Source organism: Streptopelia decaocto, assembly GCF_964273445.1.
Source record: "Streptopelia decaocto genome assembly, chromosome: 8".
Classification (NCBI taxonomy): domain Eukaryota; kingdom Metazoa; phylum Chordata; class Aves; order Columbiformes; family Columbidae; genus Streptopelia; species Streptopelia decaocto.
Window position 1 is genome coordinate 7,596,243 of NC_138662.1, and position 11,319 is coordinate 7,607,561.

Sequence of the window (11,319 nt, forward strand, 5' to 3'; positions counted from 1 at the left end):
AAGCCCCCGCCAGGCCCATTCCTGCTAATGGTGGCTTCCTTCATCCTGCAGCAGACAGCAAGGCTGGTCCAAGGGCAGCCGGGCTGCGTGGTCCTGCCGGCCCGGCAACAGGACAGCCCGGAACGGAAGGAGAGAGCGTTTTCTCCAAAATCCTGCCAGGGGGGGCAGCAGAACAAGCAGGCAAACTGACTGAAGGTGAGGGCTGCTCCCAGGGACTGGGACAGCTCAGTGATGCTCTCCTGCACTCAGATGGGGTTGGGTGCCGCAGGGGTGGCCAGGTGCAGATGGCAGGATGTGGCGCTCCTGCAGTTTGGGGCAAATGCAGCGGTTTGGGAGATGGGGAGGTGGGGGGCCAGCGTGGCTGCTCCACGCTGATGCCTTTCTCACTTCCCTGCAGCGGTGTCGGCTTTCGGCAAGAAGTTCACTTCGTTCTGGTGAGAGAACGGCACAAGGTGAGTGCAGCCAGCACCAGGTGCTGCGCCAGGGGCTCTTCCCGCACTGGCTGCAGCTGACACCCTCCCACTCCCTCCTGCTGCAGGAGTTTGGGAAGCAAGTGGAGACTGAGTCGTTGCCGTGGAAAAACCTATGAAGACGCCAGTGAATTCAGCACACGGCGCCGGACTCTGGGTATAACAGTGAGTGTCGTAGGGCAGGGCCACATACTGGTCCCCTCCATCGCACCGATCCCCTCCATCACATGAGTCCCCTCTGCTGTGCCATCCCTGGGCTCCCATGGCACCCCTGTCCCCCCTGGCACCTGCTGAGCCCAGTTCTGCCTCACTCCCAGCCCCCGGGGCAAGAAGGACACAGTGCAGCCCCATCGCCTTCATGCTGTCCGTCCCCATCCTCTTCATGCTGTCCCCATCCTCATCCCCAAGTGCCAGCCCCAAGCCAAGGCATGGGGGCTCAGCCTTGTTCCCTGGTCCCGGCAGCACTGCGTGGGCTGATGCCATGTGGAGGCTGGTGCAGACCCTGGGTTTGCAGGGAAGGTTTGGGCGGCCCCAGCTCTGCTCCAGGAACCCGTCCAGCGCGGGGGCGGGCAGCAGCTGCTCCCCCAGCAGCACATCTTGGCTCGCCGCCACCCATTCGCTCGGGCTGGCACTGCCGCTCGGCAGGGTCCCCTCCGTGGAGGCATCACTGCTCGGACTAATGCCTGTCTCTGTCTCTCACAAGCTTTTGAAAGCAGGGCGATCCCTGGATGCTGGACCAAACGGCGGCCGAATGGGGGCCCGGCGGATGCCCTGGGGTGGGTGCCCCCCACGCCTGCAAGCAGCTCCGGCACGGCACGCGGCAAGCCCCAGCACCGGGTGGGCGGTGCACCTTCTGCCCCATGGCCGCCCCGAGGGGATGGGCCTGATCTGGGCAATCGGGTCAGGCCTCGTAGGTGGGCTGTGGCCCTTTCTCAAGATTATACACAGAGTTGCTCCTTCCAAACTCCAGCTCTGGTCTCTTCATAGGTTTTCCCCGCCCCAAGCTGAGGGCTGGGTGCTGTGGGCACCGCTTCTCCTTCCCAGCCCCATCCACCCCATGGGGTCGTCCCTGCGCCCCCTGCACTGCGGCCCGCTCCCGGCCCCCTGGGGAGCCCCGGAGCGCGTCAGCTAGGACCTAACACTGTTTCACCACTGAAATACGAGGCCATAGGACTCTGACAGGCGGCACGGCCGGCCTTTGCCGACGCGGCCATGTGTCCCGGCCCACGGCGCTGCCCCAAAGCCATTGGAAGCATCGAACGGGCCGCGCTCGGCCTCGCCACGCAGCCAGCGCGCCCGCCGCCGGGCACCCCTTTTCTTTCAAGAACAGCCTTAATCATCCCATTTTGATTTCTGTGTATACCTCATCCACACCGGGGGGGACACGGGGTGTCGTCAGGGGGGTCCTTTTTTCACAGTTTCTCTGGGTTTATTTTATTTTGCTTTCGGGGCTTTTCTTTTTTTACCTTTATACCAAATCCTCTTTCCTCTTTGCTTTGTGCGATGAGTTAGCACACGGGCTGTCGTCTGTAGAAGCAATAGAGTGCAGGAGGCTACAAAAGAGCACAAATCCCGTGGAACAAGATCAGGAGAGCTTTGCCTCCGGCAGAATCCTTCCTCTTACTGTGCAATCCAAGTCCTTCTCAAGCCATTTTGCGGGGACGGCCAGCGCGGTGGCCAAAGCCCACTCGCCCTGCCAGGAAGGAGTTCCTGGGGGGGAGGCAGCCCGAGGAGGGGGCTTGCCAGCGTACAGCCGTGTGCCTCCCACGCTCTGCCGCCTCCCCGCGCCGGCAGCACCCCCCTGGTGCCCCCTGCGGCGGGTGGCAGCTGCCCCCTCGCCCGCCTGATGTTCTATGCAAGGAAATACCACGACTCCAGAACAAGACCTGTGAATAGCTACTCAGTTCAGTGTCGCGCCTAAGGGTTTCATCGCAAAGTGTGCTGCCGAGCGACCCGAGAACTACTCTTTATCCACCACCCGTGCGTATGAATTCGTGGCATGTTCGACCCACGGAGGGCCACTTTGCCAAAGGGCAGCCCTAGTGCCCGTGACCGTCTGTCCCGTCGTAAAGCATGGCTTGCAACTTCTCTGCACGGTTCCACCCGCCTTTCAGTGCTTGCTGTTCTTTGCCTGGACTTTTCTTTTTTTCTTTTCCATCAGTCCATTGCTGTACTGAAAGCTCTTTGCAGATTTGTGCACTTGTTATCGAGGACCCGGTCGCCGTGGGAAGCCCACGCTCCGTGGCAGGTCCCTCGCGGGGGGCTCTGCCTGTGCCCAAGGCGGGGAGGGCTGGGGGGAGCGCAGTGCTCCCGTGGGGCAGCCCCACCGCGGAGAGCCCTGGCCCGCGCACACCTGCCGCCTCTCCCACGGATGACAAGTGCATAGCCCACGGGTGCCTCCTCCGGGCCCCCGGCCCCCGCCACTCCTCGCGCTGTAAATACTTGTACAGTGTGTAAATCGCAGGCGGGACCGAGAGCCCCGCTGGGGCCTGTCTCGCATCCGCCACCTCGCCTCTGTGCCCGCCGGGACCGGGGGCGTGTGGCCCACCTTGTGGGGCCGGGCCCCCAGCCCGAACTGTGGCAGTGCTGGCCGGGGCCGGAGGGCGCAAAGGCGAAGGGCTGAGCGCGGCCGGGCGCCGTGTCCAGCGGTCAGCGCGATGCCGGGTGCGCTCCCTCCGAACATTGTGACGGTGTGCGTGTCTGCTGTGCTCTGTGCCACCCGTAGTGACCCCGTACCGTGCCGTACCGTGCCGTACCGTGCCGTACCGTGCCGCCCCCGCCGCTGTGTCGTGACTCCCTCCCAGAAGCTGCCCCCTCACCAGGTGTTTCTGTGGGAACAGAATAAAAAGGACTTGACACAAACCACGGACTGGCCCCGATTCCTGCCTGCGGCAAGGGGGCGGGACCCAGACCCCCGGCATGAGGGGGATGTCCGGGCTGCGAGCCCCGTGGGGCTGGTCGGCACCAAGTGCTGGTGGGCTCTGCCGCCCACACCCGGCGGCTCTGTGAGCTCCGATACCCCCGGCCTGTGTACGGAGCCACCGCGCTGCAGCCACCTGCCCGGGAAACCGCTCCGGAGCGGCCCAGAGGCTGCGGTGCCGCACCCTGGCTCCGGGCTACCGCTCCAAACGGGGCCGCGGATGAACCGGTGTCTCGGCTGGGCCGAGCCGAGCCGAGCCGTCCTCCAGCGGCGCCACCCGCGCCCACCAGGGGGCGCCGCAACTCGGTCGGGGGGCCGAGCGTCGCAGCCAATGGGAGGCGCCGCAAGCCGCCGGGCCCGCCCCTCCTTCCCGGAAGTGCCGGCGCTGGCCACACCGCCCCCGCCGCCACGACATGGAGCCGCCGGTGAGAGGCTGAGGGAGAGCGGGGGTGCCCTGGCGTCACTGTTCCCGGTGCCCGCCCCGGGAGCACCGTCCGGGCACCACCCTTGCCCTGGCCCTGCACCCCGATACCCTGTAGCTGCCCCCGGCACCTTCCCAATCCCCCCGGTGCCCTGGTGACTGCCCCAGCTCCGCGCCCCGGTGCTGCCCCAGTGCCCTCGTACGTCCCCGGTACCCCAGTAACTGCCCCCAGTGCCCCCTCTGATTCCCGCCATGTGCCCTGGTGCGCCGCTAACTGCCCCCTGTGCCCCGCTGCTCCCCGGTTCCTGCCCCACCGCCGCCGCAGCCACCCCGGCGGGTTCCGCAGGTGCCGACGAGCACGGAGGAGATGGCGGAGCTTTACCGGGAACTGAGCCGGCACCCGACGCTCAGCGCCGCCTGCATCGGCCCCGACGTCACCACCCAGTACGGGGGCAAGTACTGCAGCCTCTACACCGGTACGGATGGGGTGTCTCTCCGGGGGGGTCTGTGCCCGCCTGCGGGGACACAGCGCGTGTCCTCACCCAGCTCCTCTCAGAGTGGTCACAGCGGGACCTGGCGCGGGCCGAGAACGTCAAGTTTTGCCGCCAGTACCTGATCTTCCACGACGGGGCCTCTGTCGTCTACTCGGGGCCCGCCGGCACCTGTTCTGAGATCAAGGATGAGTGAGTCTGGTCCTGTCCCCATGCCAGCATCCCCTTGGTGTGCTGGTGGCGGGGGCTGACGGGCACCCACCCTCCTGCAGGCTGCTGAGCCGGGAGTCCCCCAGCGGGGCGCTGAAGGCTGTCCTGCGCAAGGTCCCCAGCAAGGAGAAGGAGAAGCAGTTTCTGGAGGTGAGGGGGGGCCTGGGTGCTTTCTGGGACTCACAGCCAGGTCCACACTGTAGCTCGTGGCCGCCCCGGCATCTCTGTCCCCAGGTCTGGGATCAGAACCGCAAGGTGAAGAGCATCGATCTGACGGTGCTGGACAAGCATGGCAGTGTCTATGATGATGGTGAGGGGCCGGGGGATGCTGGGGGGGATGTGGGGTCTTGGGGAGACAGGGAGCCGGTGCCTGACCCTCTGCTGCAGACCAATTTGGCTGCCTGGCCTGGTCACACTCGGAGACCCACCTGCTCTACGTGGCGGAGAAGAAGCGTCCCAAGGCCGAGTCGTTCTTCCAGAGCAAAGCCCCAGAGCTGAGCACCTCTGATGAGGACACAGGGTACCCCAAGAAGGAGGATGTGCCCCTCAAGGTGGGGTTTCCCCTCCCTGAGCCAGTGGGGGCCAGCAGGAGTGGCCATGGGGCTGACAGAATTGTGCCACAGGGCGAGCTTTTTATGTACCATGAGGACTGGGGGGAGACACTGACCACCCGCAGCGTGCCCGTCCTCTGTGTCCTGGACATCGAGAGCAGCAACATCTCGGTGCTGGAGGGCGTCCCAGAGCACCTCTCCCCTGGCCAGGTCACAACAGGGTGCCCTGGGGAACCAAAACAGGGAGGTTTTGGGGGTCAGTGGCAGGGTGAGCTGCTCACTCCCCTCCACCCCGCAGGCTTTCTGGTCCCCTGGTGACACTGGCGTGGTGTTCGTGGGCTGGTGGCACAAGCCCTTCCGCCTGGGGCTGCGGCACTGCACCAACCGCCGGTGAGTCCCTGAGGGGCACCCGACAGCCCAGTCCATCCCCCTGGCCCTGCTGTGACACCTGTCTCTGTCCCCAGCTCAGCGCTCTTCTACGTGGACCTGACGGGCGGGAGATGCGGTGAGTGACACGTATCCTGGTCCTGCCAGCAGCCCAGATCCACACAGCCCCTCACCGTCCCCTCATGCCCCTGCAGAGCTGCTCTCTGAGGACACCAGGGCTGTGTGGTCCCCACGGCTCAGCCCCGACCGCTGCCGCATCGTCTACCTGGAGAACGAGGCCCTAGGTCCCCACCAGCAGTGCAGCCGCCTCCGCATGGTGAGCAGCACCAGGGGGCACTGGGGAGGTGGTGGGGTGTCCGTGCTGGGTTGGGGGCTTGGAGGAGGGCGGTGGTGCCCCCTCCCCAGGCTGCAATGGGGGCTGAGACTCTGCAAAACTCACCTTGTGAATGTCTCCCGCAGTACGACTGGTACACCAAGCACACCAGCATGGTGCTGGAGGTCGTGCCACGGCAGACATGGGGTGAGTACAGCCTTGGGGGTGGTGAGGGGTGCACAGAGCAGTGCTGAGCACCCCCACTCTCATTACAGGCTCTTTCCCGGGCATCTACTGCAGCGCTCTGCCAGGGTTGTGCTGGGCAGCTGACAGCTGCAGGCTGGTGCTGGACACGGCCCAGCGCAGCCAGCAGGTGAGGGCTGCCATGCTGGGATGGCAGGAGGGCACGTGGGGGGACCGAGCTGTGTCAGGACTCTGCTGGACTCTGTCCTTATGCCCCTAGGATGTGTTCGTGGTGGACACGGTGACGGGTGCCACGACCTCGCTGACGGCCGGTGAGTGGCAGGTCATCAGGGCCATGGCAGTGTTGGTGCTGGCAAGGGGATCAGGCCTGGAGGTCTGACCCCCCTTCTTCCCCAGATGCTCCCCAGGGAAGCTGGTCTGTCCTCACCATCGACCGGGACCTCTTGGTGGCCAGGTTCTCCACCCCGAGCTGCCCCCCTACACTGGTAAGGTGTCGCCTCCCTCCCCAGTGCCCACCAGTCCCTCGGTGCTGGAACTGACCCTTGTACCCACGCAGAAAGTGGCCGTCCTGCCCAGCGCTGGCCAGGAGGCACAGGTGCGGTGGGTCTGCCTGCAGGATGCGCCCCCTGTGCCCGGCATCAGCTGGAGCATCCGCACCCTGCGGCCCCCGCTGGAGCAGGAGCACCCCCAGTACGGTGAGTGCCGGGGGGGCAGCCTGGGCTCTGCTGCCCCTGCTGAGCTCTGACCCCCCCACCCCACCTTTGCAGGGGGCCTGGACTTTGATGCCATCCTGCTGTGCCCAAGCGAGAGCCTCACCTCCCAGAAGCCCCCCTTGGTTGTGATGCCCCATGGTAAGAGCTTGTCCCTGCCCCAACGTAGCCCCTGCCCTGGCTAGGCAGCATCACCCCCCCTTTACCTTTGCCCTTCGCAGGGGGTCCCCACTCCGTCTTCACAGCTGGGTGGATGCTGTACCCGGCAGCGCTGTGCCGCTTGGGCTTCGCTGTGCTGCTGGGTGAGTGGCACCAGGGCCCGGGCACTGCTGGGTGTGCAGTGCCTGTGGTGGGGCCATGGTGGGGGAAGGAAGGCTCTCATGCTGCCCCCCTGCAGTGAATTACCGTGGCTCACTGGGCTTTGGCCAGGACAGCGTGGCCTCCCTGCCGGGCAACGTGGGCACGCAGGATGTGTGCGATGTGCAGGTATGGCCATGGCATGTGGTCCTGACCCCAGGGTGCCTCATGCTCCTGTGGGTGCCCCAAGGAGGGAAAGTGGGGCCAACCTGACTCAGCGGGTGTCCCCCCCACCATGGCGGCAGTTCTGCGTGGAGCGGGTGCTGCAGGAGGAGCCGCTGGATGCCGGCCGGGTGGCACTGGTGGGCGGCTCGCATGGGGGCTTCCTGGCTTGCCACCTCCTTGGCCAATACCCCAACACCTACCATGCCTGCGTGGTCCGCAACCCTGTGGTGAACATTGCCTCCATGGTGGCCACCACTGACATCCCTGACTGGTGAGTACCCTTGTCACCATGCCCCCACCACCCTAACCCCACACGAACCCCCGTACCTCTTGCCTGCAGGTGCCTGACAGAGACAGGGCTATCCTATGCACCCGACGCCCTGCCAGACCCAGCCCAGTGGACGGACATGCTGCTCAAGTCACCCATGCGCTATGTTGACCAGGTACGGCCCTGTCCTTGTCCCTCTCCCTGCTGGCAGTGCCAGCGCTGAGGCTCTGCTGCTCCCGCAGGTCCGTGCGCCTGTGCTGCTGATGCTGGGGGAGGACGACCGGCGTGTGCCTCCCAAGCAGGGGCTGGAGTATTACCGTGCCCTCAAGGCCCGAGGGATCCCCACCCGGTGAGTGGGTTGCTGGGTGCCCGGGTTGGGGGCATGGGCACAGCACTAAGCCCTCTGTCCCCTCCAGGCTGCTCTGGTACCCGGGAAACAACCATGCGCTGGCCGGTGTCGAGGCCGAAGCTGACGGCTTTATGAACATGGTGCTGTGGCTGCTCAAGCACCTGCAGTGCTAATGTGCCCCCATTGCTGCTGCCCCCCAATAAACAGTGTAGCTCAGCATCCTGGTGTCTCCCGTAGTGGTGTCAGTGCCAGTGCCACCTCCGCTCCCAGTGCACCTGGGGCTCACAGCCAGCGGACCCGTCTCCCGTGGGACTCGGCGCCAGGGCTGCAGTGTGCCACGGCGGAGGGTGGGACCTCCCAGCGGCTGCGGGGAGGGCAGGCAGCGCCGGGCAGGCCCCTGACGCCAGCTGCTCGCACATGCCTTGGCAGCTTGCTGTGCTGCCAAGCAGCCAGTGCCAGCGGCCCAGCACGGTGGAGCAAGGCCCCATGGATTCGGCAACTGAGCAGGGTGCGAAGGTGGGCAGGGGAGCCTGAGGGGCTGTGTGGATGGGTGCAGCCACCTTTCGGAGGTGGGTGTAGGCAGAGGGGTGAGCTTTCCCCCCACCAGCGTGCCTCTGCCCCTGCCCAGGTGGCCGGCAGCCCTGCTACCTGCTGCTGGGAGCTGAGACAGTTCCCAGCTGTCACCCATACCACCTTTGGCACTGCCACAGGGGGACAGACATCCTGCTCTGCACCGGTGAGTGGTGGGCACAGCAACTTGGTGCTCTCTGCCAGCAGATGCGGTGCAGGCAGCTGGTGATGGTGAGTAAGCAGCTAGAGCGGTTGTATTGCTAGCTTGGGTTAAACCACGACAGCGGGTCAGCACTCTGCACTGGCCTTTGGTTCTGCTTGATTTCCACCACATACAGAATGGCTGAAAAGCCAGAGCTGCTCGTTTTCTACCCCAGCAGCCAGGGAGCCTCTGAGCCTTTCTGCTTTTTTCCTCTCTTTTCTCTCTCTGGGATCAGCTTTGGCACCAGGTACTGTTTTCCTGGGACTGGCTGCTCAGTGGTAGACAGAGTTGGTGAGGAATTGCCTTGACTATTTTTTATTTCCTCTTACATATATATTTACTAGTAGTGTTTTTTATTTTATCTCAATCCAAGTTTCTGCCTTCCCTTTTGATTCTCTCCCCTGTTGGGGGTGGATGAGGGAAGGGGTGAGTGAGCGGCGATAGCGGTTGTATTGCTGGCTCAGGTTAAACCATGACAGCGATCAACACTCTGCACTGGCCTTTGGTTCTGCTTGATTTCCACCACGTACAGAAGGGGCTGCTCCGGCCAGCTGCAGCTGCAGCCGCTGCGCTGGGCTGGGACAGCCTGTGCCTGCAAAGCCTGCAGAGCTGGGCATCAACAGGGCCAGCACAACTAAAAAACATCCCTGGAGAGTGACACAGAGGCCAGGGTGGGCACAAGGCTGCTGGCAAGGGCCTCCTGCGCCCTGTCTGCATGGCCAGGGACAAGGCCCCGTGCTGGTGACCTTCATGCACAAATGCTTCTGCACACACGGCCCTTCAAGGGCTCCAGCAGTGGTGATGGCCTGGTGGCTTTTTCCCAAACTTCTGACCACACAGGAGGGTGGATGTTGAAATGCTGATCACCTGTAAAGGGAAAAGAGGTGTATCTGCTCAGGAGGTACAGAAACTTGGAGCATTTGGCCTTTCCCAAACTGGGAGCGGCATTTGCAAGAGCAGCTACAGCCTCCTTCTGAGTGCCAAAAATGTTAAGGGTCAGGTCCGTGTGCCCGTGGCACACCTAAGCAATGCACACTGGGGGATAACAGAGCCCCCGTGCTCCAGCGGTTCTCCATGAGCACCCTCAGAGCCGTCCCCGTGCAGCCTCGGCCCAGCCATGAGGTCACAGTGGGGCTGTGAGGTCACAGAGCCACACGGTGCCGCGGCAGCCATATGAACGGACCGCGCAGCTCCCCACCCTCACTGCAGCAGCAGCAGCGGCAGCAGCGGCAGCGAAAGCAGCAGCGGCAGCAGCGGCAGCGAAAGCAGTGTGGTGCGAGCGCGGGTGCCATGGCCCTCGCCCAGCGCCTTCTCCCCCTCCTCCTCCTCTGGGTGGCCCTGCATGCCAGGACTGCCCAGGCTGCTCCGTGGCGAGCGCGGGGAGCGGGTAAGTGGGTGGCACTGGTGCAGCCTTTCACGGCCAGCAGGCTCCTCTCCCCAAGAAGAGGGCAGGATAGCTTTTCCTCCAGGGCTCTGCGAGGGTTTCCTCTGTGTGTTGATCCTTCTGCTCCTTGAGGAGTGTTGCACGTGGCCTGGGGAGAGTGTTTGCAGAGCTGCCAGGAGCCAGCCAAGAGGTCACCAGGCCCCTCTGCAGCTTTAGGAAGCTCGACCTATGTCTGGCTCCCGTGTAGTTACCTGAGCCCTTCCAGTGCCCGTGGTTCACTAAGGCAGCAAGTGGATGCAACCTTGTCACAGGAAGATATCCATCTGTGCTTGCTTCTAGATGGGGGTGGTGGCCCTGATCAATCCTCTCGTCTGGCTGTTGGCTTGGAGCCCTTGGGTCGTCCTGGTCGTAAGTTCTCAACGTCCCTTTCCTTGAAGGAAGAAACGTTGATAGTGTTTCAGTGGGGGGAAGGAGCGTTTCCCTTTTAATCTTGTCTCCGTGGGTAAGGCAAGTCGCTCTTTCTGTGACCAAAGCAGAGACATAGAGGAGAGCAGAACGGGACCGGGCCGGGCTCAGGGCTGTGTCCCGGGGCGCTTTCCCTTGGGAAAGTGTCTTTGCCAGCCCCTCAGAGCCTGAGCTGCTGCCGGTGCCAGCTGCCAAGCCAGCGGCTTGTTGGGGTTGAGGTAGAGCAGCTGTGAGCTCCAGGGAGTCCTTTCTCCCGGCAGCTCCACGCGTGGTTCGTTTGTCCCAGTACGGTGCCGCTGCAGGCACGTGGTAACTCTTTGCCGCATGTTCCGAGTGGGAGGGAGGGACGAGTGCCGTGGAGAAATCCCCGCTTTGATGTTGCACTCCCTGCCGCTCCGAGCTGAAGAAGTGACTTGCACTGTGTCACGGAGCTGTTCTGTCCTGCGCTTGTTTGCAGCCGTGCCTGTCGGCCAAGGTGATCCAGGTTCCCGTCCGGGTTCCAGGATGGAGGCTTTGGGAGATGCCGTGGGTACGTCATGGCTTTTTCCTCCCTTTTGAGCTGCCAGCTCCAAGCCCAAGGGTCCTCCAGCTGGACACCTCTCGGGTGTGGGGACAGAGACCTGCACGTGTGTGCCCTCTCCTCACTGCAGCTGCGATTCGGTTCTGCTGATGCAGATCACTGTAGATGACAGAGGCTTCTTTGGGTGTTTGGTTACAGATGTGCCCGTAGGAAGGACTTTTCCAGCTCCTCGCCTGGATGCTGGGCCACAGCCTGGCTGGCGTCGCAGGGGTGAGTAGTCTGTCTCTGCTAACCTCACAAGTTGTCCGTTGTTTTTGCGTAATGTCTTGACATAAAATTAAACCTCATACTTTCTGTTAAGG

General features: G+C 63.7%; 2 protein-coding genes and 1 long non-coding RNA gene across 4 annotated transcripts in view; all 3 read left to right on the top strand.

Annotated features, from left to right (window-relative positions):
- Positions 1 to 1,541, top strand: part of BSN (bassoon presynaptic cytomatrix protein) — a gene marked incomplete at its 5' end in the record, with an annotated part of 91,754 nt that extends 90,213 nt beyond the window's left edge. The window contains 4 exons of the mRNA XM_082060003.1: positions 52 to 195; positions 398 to 452; positions 539 to 635; positions 1,174 to 1,541. Coding sequence (XP_081916129.1) covers positions 52 to 195; positions 398 to 438 — 185 coding nt within the window. The 3' untranslated portion in view covers positions 439 to 452; positions 539 to 635; positions 1,174 to 1,541. The remainder of the gene's footprint in view (positions 1 to 51; positions 196 to 397; positions 453 to 538; positions 636 to 1,173) is intronic.
- Positions 1,542 to 3,758: 2,217 nt separating this feature from the next.
- Positions 3,759 to 8,028, top strand: LOC309443194 (acylamino-acid-releasing enzyme-like). 2 transcript variants are annotated; one of them, XM_082059935.1, is made up of 22 exons: positions 3,759 to 3,815; positions 4,158 to 4,287; positions 4,368 to 4,494; positions 4,575 to 4,662; positions 4,747 to 4,822; positions 4,900 to 5,063; positions 5,136 to 5,273; positions 5,362 to 5,453; positions 5,528 to 5,568; positions 5,645 to 5,766; positions 5,910 to 5,970; positions 6,039 to 6,136; positions 6,227 to 6,278; positions 6,364 to 6,452; positions 6,524 to 6,662; positions 6,735 to 6,818; positions 6,899 to 6,979; positions 7,075 to 7,163; positions 7,280 to 7,470; positions 7,540 to 7,642; positions 7,710 to 7,816; positions 7,884 to 8,028. In XM_082059935.1, exons 1-22 carry the CDS (start codon positions 3,804 to 3,806, stop codon positions 7,987 to 7,989), a joined length of 2,190 nt encoding a protein of 729 aa, XP_081916061.1. In that variant the 5' UTR covers positions 3,759 to 3,803; the 3' UTR covers positions 7,990 to 8,028. The 2 variants fall into 2 exon arrangements, with proteins under 2 accessions (XP_081916061.1, XP_081916060.1); XM_082059934.1 differs by having other exon boundaries at positions 3,796 to 3,815; positions 4,137 to 4,287.
- Positions 8,029 to 10,310: 2,282 nt separating this feature from the next.
- LOC309443246 lies at positions 10,311 to 11,186 on the top strand. Its single transcript, XR_014184762.1, has 3 exons — positions 10,311 to 10,380; positions 10,895 to 10,966; positions 11,156 to 11,186. It is a non-coding gene; the product is annotated as an uncharacterized lncRNA (long non-coding RNA).
- Positions 11,187 to 11,319: the final 133 nt, after the last annotated feature.